This window comes from Sprattus sprattus, assembly GCF_963457725.1.
Source record: "Sprattus sprattus genome assembly, chromosome: 11".
Taxonomy (NCBI): domain Eukaryota; kingdom Metazoa; phylum Chordata; class Actinopteri; order Clupeiformes; family Clupeidae; genus Sprattus; species Sprattus sprattus.
Genome location: NC_137909.1, coordinates 4,286,644 through 4,292,955, shown reverse-complemented (window position 1 = coordinate 4,292,955; position 6,312 = coordinate 4,286,644). Strand labels below are relative to the sequence as shown.

Here is a 6,312-nt window from a genome sequence, read left to right as displayed (position 1 = left end):
GCCGACCTCTACCCCAACCTGCTGTCCCAGACCCACGCCCAGCCCCAGCAGCAGGCCCGCGGACGGCTGACGGACGCCAGCAGGAAGGCCCCGTCCCAACGCAGCGAGCAGCGCCGCAAGAACTGGGCGTCGGCCGTGGACCTGGCCTGCCTGGACCCGGAGATGCTGCACTGGGGCGGCCTGGAGGAGGCACGGCGGGGCAGCAGCGCTCTGAGCACCCGCTCCGCCGGACGCCACCGCTCCGCCTCCCGCCCCCAGGAGGGCCGCCACTCCGATTTCAGCGGGCTGCAGCACCCAAGGGCCCACCACCTGCCGCCGCTGTCCGTCAGCTCGGCCCTCAGCAGCGCATACGATCGCATCCGCGAGAGGCAGAGGAAACTGCACGCGCTGCAGCAAGCCATGGATGGTGAGTACTGCTGCTGCTGCCTAATGTGCAGGAGAGGGTGGATCCACTTGCATGTGCAGCTCATCAATAGAGGTTGGTTGTTTTTCTGAAGCGTTTCTGGTTCGCAGAACACAGATGTAAGATTAGTTTCCAGTGACTGGAGAGGGCTTGACCCCGGGTTTACTGTGGCAGTCACCTTCTGTTTGGGAGGTCAGCCCTGACGGGATTCTTCAGAGCGACTTGTTCGCCAGAGAGTGAATCATGAGAGAGTGCTGGTTTCCAAATTCCTGCAACCAATTAGAGATGGATTGCTAATTCCAGTAGAGAAGTGCATCACACTGCTGCCTAAGCGTCTCTCACACAAACAGCCACACAAACACAGAGCCCACCCATGCACACTTGCCAAGAACTGCTCAAATTTGACACCGTGCAGAATTGTGTTAAGCTGACTGCTTGGGTCTTGTGCCAGGAGAGCAGCAGTGTAGGAGCACTCTTCCTTCTCTGCGAATCTGAATTCAAAGAAGTCTGCTGATAATGCCCCCAGTCACACGCATGCACGCACGCTGTCAGCGCTCCCATCCCAGGGCTGACTGCTCCAGGTCTGGACACCATCTGCTGCCTGATGTGGCCTCACACCAGAAACCCCCATCCTCGCAGGACCCAGCATCCTCCAAGCCAGCTCATTTGGTAGCTATTTATAACAGCCGCTCAGCCCAGGTGCTCAGCGGCCCAGAACCTCCGTCTGAACCAGAACCGGAGGCCTTCTCCTCTTCCCCTGGTGGGGCTGCGTCAGCGTTGGCCATTTGCCCCCTTTGAAAGTAGCCCTTATGGGTGGACCTATCGCAATCTTTTACTATGAGGATTTAAGAGGAGCTACTGTGCAGCGATGCTAATGGGAGGGAGGTGTGTCTCTTTTGTGTGCGTGTGTCCGTTCGGTGCTCTATGGAAGTAAGGGCCCACTGTTCGGGTTTCATGGCTGGCTGGCGGGCGATAAGAAAACAAGCAGGGTAGCGAGACGCCACGCTGACGCGCAGGAATGTCCACTGCCATTAAAATGGAGTCGGCCGGTCATGATGGTCGAACCCAAATATTTTCCTTTTCCCCTGGCCGTTTCGCTGTGAATGGAGGTAATTGAGCACAGACCGTTTGTAGGGGCCTCCAAAATGTGTTGCTTGGCAGCTTTTCTTTGCGTTGTGTTTCTCTTGTGCTTTTCCTCCCGGGTTTCTTTCTTTCTTCCTGTCTATTTCTGTCTGTTTTTCTCTCTCTCTCTCTTTGTTTTGCTGTCTTTTGTATGCTGTCGTTGTTGTTCAGAACGATGGCAGCACTGGAAGCCCCGGCCTCTTCTGGCTCCCAGATTTGAATGCTCTTATATGCCCTCTCTCTCTCTCTCTCTCTCTCTCTCTCTCTCTCTTTCTCTCTCTTTCTTTCTTTCTTTCTTTCTTTCTTTCTTTCTTTCTTTATTCCTTCCTCTCATTTGCTCTCTCTTTCTTTCTCTCTCCCCCTCCCTCCCTCTCTCATTCCTGTGCCCTCACACCCTCCCCTCTGCATAGGCCAAGGTGCTTCCATTAGGCCCCTGCTTCCTGCACACCCTGCAGGCGGTAATAGGAGTCATGTGTCTTGAATGAGGGCATTCCAAATGTTATTGGACTTGCGCTGCCTGCTGCTGGGTCATGTGACTGGGCTGGGCCGGGCTGGGTCGGGTCGGGCCCAGGCGGAATGGAGTGGGCGAAGGTGGGGAGAGCAGAACCCATTGGGTAAAGGGAAGGGTCTGTTAGTGTGCGGGGTGTGGGCGATGGGCTGTAGACTGGAGGTACTAAAGAGAGGAATGGTGGTCGAGAGTGAAAAACTTCCTAGAGATGAAGTGAAAAGGTCTCCCAGGGCTAAGGTCAAAGGTCAGAATGTCTTCTTCATTCTTCCTTGATTCTTGGCAGTGAGAGAAACACTTCACCCAAGGACATTAGAAATGAAATCATAACACCAGCTGCTCTCTTTAAAGACACAGTGGTAATATTGAAAGCCCAGTCACCTGGCATTAATGGCAAGTAGCCATGTTTCTGTACAGCTCAATTTGGACCAGTCTCTCTCTCTCTCTCTCTCCCCCCCCGTGAGCCGGGCCTGACACATGGACAGAAACCCAGATGGCCTGTGCGTGTCTGTGAGGCCTCATCAGAAATGCTGTCACTCAGAGATAGCCGACCTATCCTTGGAGTTCACTCCATCTCCACTACGTCACCATGGTTTAATCGTCAACTGTGTCTCTGAGGCTTCTGCCCTGCTGCTCCTGGCTATGACAGCCACTAGGAGCCTTATAATGAGATGATTGATTCGCTGCAAATTCAGTTTGGGGTTTTTCCTGGAGTGGCTGAATGGCATGAATGATGAAATGATATTAGCGTATGAATGTACTGGGCTGGTTATGTAACGGCGGACGCTAATGGCTGGTCTTGCTCTGGTCTGGATTCGAGGCAAATTGCAGGGCTTCTGGCGAAGGATGCGTGGAGCAGGAAATAGCTGGGAGCTTTCTCACAGGTTTAGAGTTCAGTTATGGAGGAAAAGGCTGCCTTCTAGGTTCCTGGAATATTGTGTGTGTGTGTGTGTGTGTGTGTGTGTGTGTGTGTGTGTGTGTGTGTGTGTGTGTGTGTGTGTGTGTGTGTGTGTGTGTGTGTGTGTGTGTGTGTGTGTGTGTGTCTTCCCCTTGGGGTGAGCAGTCTGTAAATGTGTGGGACGCTCTTCTGAACTCTCTGCAGGCTCCTCCCTGTAGGTCGGAGAACAAACACTCTACATCACATGAGGGGGGTCTGCTTACGAGGACGCTGCAACACTATCACAGCCCGGAAGAGTGTGTTGTCCTAACATGTCTGAGAAGTTCAGTGCAAGCTGTGGAATTTTAATCAAACCAAAATGTAACACCCCCAATTTCTCTTTGACAAACCATATTTGGAAAGGAAACGCCTGCTCCCGCCCCACCCCCACCACTGTAGTTTGTCTGTGATTATGTGTGCCGGGGAATGGCGGTCGCTGCCATGAATGGACTTCCACAGACAGGCCCGTCCTGCAGCCCCAGTCCTGTGAATCAGCTGCTAATTGCTTCATTAATCTCTGCATTTATGGAGGGGAGGGGCGAAGGGGCTGCCATTGTGCTCCTCCGCAGCCAGAAACAGGCCAGCAAGAGAAGGGTGAAAAGGAATGAGAACGTGTGTACCGTCAGAGAGAATGAGAGAATGAATGACAATGACAAATAGAATGACATGAATGACAGAGGGACAGACTGAAAACAACAGGCAGAGCGTCAGGAATGGACAGAAGGAGGGCCAGCAGAAGAAAGATACAAATTGAAGCAGAGCGAGAGAAAGGGAAGAGGGAGAGGGAAGAATAGAGGGGGACGAGAGACTATGGGAGGGATTGAATGCAACACATAAAGAGGGAGGGAGAACAAGAAAGATGGCACATAACAGTGGTAAAGAGAGAGAGAGAGAGAGAGAGAGTATGGAGAGAATTATAGTGTCTGGCTCTCATCTTAGTAAATGCCCAGCACAGTGCTGGTTGGCCTTGACCTACTCTGTGGCCGTCCGTCACCCTCTTGTTGACATGGAGCCCAAGATGCATGCACATAGCCTGAGCTCTCCTGAGTAGAGGAATCAAAGCTCCTGAAGAGTGTTAGATGGCTGAACTCATGATGCGTTCACATAGCCTGAGCTGTCCTGCGTAGAGGAGCTCCTGAAGAGTGTGAGATGGCTGAACTCAAGATGCGTTCACATGCCCTGAGCTCAGGCAGGAGCAGTGGAGCTGTGGAAACAGCTGGGTCTGCAGCCGCCCCCTGAGCCACGGACGGATGCTCTGCTCCAAACATCTGTCTGATCCCTCAGCCTGTGGGACTTTATTTTCTGTAGCATTTTAAATGGTGTGAGAGGTTGATGGAATCATTCTAACACACAAAAGTATCTCTGGGTTCAGATAGTCACACAACACTCTGAACACGCTGATGTTTCCCAGCGAGCGAGCGAGTGAGCTCCATATTCTCCCTGTTATCTCTTTTCCTTGTGTTGGCACTGAGGCTTGCCCAGTGGCTGATTACAATTCAATGTGAACACAACAGCTCTCTTCCCTTCTAACAATTCGGTGGCGCTTTGACCCCTGTCAGTCTTTTAAATGTGTCCTTCGTCCATTTAATGGTGCTGCGTAGATTTACAATCCATAAAGAGTCTCTTCCTGTGAATTCAATCAAAGCCTTCTGAGGAAGGGGGGTATTGGGGGAGGGACGGCTCCAGTCATGCCTCTGAAAGCTCTTGCGGGGTTCTGCCAACACCTTCATACTTTTATACATACAGGTTACAGGATGCAGTGATGACATAATCTCTCTTCCAAATCTCTTGAGCATGTGGCATCTCTCTCTCTCTCCCTGCTTCTCTCTGTCTTCTTCATCTCTCTCCCTCTCTCCCTGCTTCTCTCTGTCTTCTTCATCGCTCTCTCCCTGCTTCTCTCTGTCTTCTTCATCTCTCTCTCTTCTTAGTTCTTTCCCTCTCTCTGCTCTCTGCTCTCTGCTCTTACTTGGCCTTAAGCTGTGAGTCACAGGGTTTTCTGCTACATGACTAACAATGGGCCCCAGAGTTGTGCTTGAGAAGTGAGTGTGTGGGTGGCAGGTCCTTTCATAATGAAAGCTGGAGAGGACATATGCCATAACTTTCCCCTCCTGACGGATGTATCCTCCCCCCGCCTACCATCTCTGTCACGTCTTTGTTCTCATTCACTTATGGGAATGATCCTCTCTTTTCCAAGGGTGCACGCGAAACTATCAACAACAGAGCTCACCTTACTGCTGTGCATGGAGGTGATGGATGGACTGTCATTCTGTAGTGTCAGTAGCAGTAGGAGTTAAAAAGATCTCTCTGCTGAAGTGAAAAACAAACAAGCAGGCCGCATCATGAGGTTAAAACAATGGGTGCTGCAAGTTTTGTGGTTTCAGGTTAACTGAAAAGACCGGTTTCTTTGGTTTGCCATAGTTTTCTCTGTGTGTCACGGATGTCAGAAACCAGTGATGACCGAGAGAACCTTCATGTAGTCTTTGACGGTCAGATCTTTGTGACCAAATCCATTTGTCTTTTATGGAACGCCATGGAGTATACAGTACCAGATTGGCTGCTTACAGTCAAATCCCATGTCAAATCCTTCCATTGTTTATTAAAGGCAGCGTTTCGAAACTCTTAAGCCTAAACCAGAGTCCAAGAATGTCACCTATGTTGACTGAAAGTTAAAGATTTGTGCTCAGACCTGATGTACTGGTTCTGCTTAAACATTTCCCAAGAGAAGAGAAGAAAGAGCAGATGGCTGACAGACTTTTCCATTGCTTCAGAACAAGAGAAACTGTCTTGTTAAAATTAGTGCCGTCAAACGATTAAAATATTTAATCGCGATTAATCGCATTTTTGTCATAGTTAACTCAAAATTAATCGCGATTAATCACACATTTATTAATCGCAAATTTGTATCTATTCTAAATGTCCCTTCAATCATTTTATTATTATTATTATTTTTTTTAGTGATTAGTGATTTTTGTAGTTATCAACATGGAAAAGTGGATTGGCTTGCTTTATTCAATGTTTTATTTTATTGAAAAACAAAATTGCCAAACAGGGCGGTACAAAATAAAATTATAAAGTGCACATTTCAGATAAACAAGGACTCAGTATAGTGCAGTTAAACCATGGCTTACCATCGCAGTATAGTGCAGTTAAACCATACCAATAAAAGGTAAGCCTACTACTTCTGTGCTTTCAGAGCAATGTTGACATTTTCAGACAACAGTGAAGCTCGCTTTCTTTTAAAGGTAAACTTTATATTCAGAAGCTTTTTATCATCCATTTCGCCGTATCGCGCTCACCATTCACTCAAACGTAACGTTAGCCTACTACACAGTTTGGGAGGGCAAA

General features: G+C 49.4%; 1 protein-coding gene across 1 annotated transcript in view; it reads left to right on the top strand.

Moving 5' to 3' along the window:
* ptpn13 (protein tyrosine phosphatase non-receptor type 13) overlaps window positions 1-6,312 on the top strand; it is a 56,745-nt gene that overhangs the window by 22,132 nt on the left and 28,301 nt on the right. Inside the window, exon 7 of the mRNA XM_080847051.1 lies at window positions 1-406. This exon is cut by the window's left edge and continues 179 nt beyond it. Within this exon, the coding sequence (XP_080703177.1) occupies window positions 1-406 (406 nt within the window). The remainder of the gene's footprint in view (window positions 407-6,312) is intronic.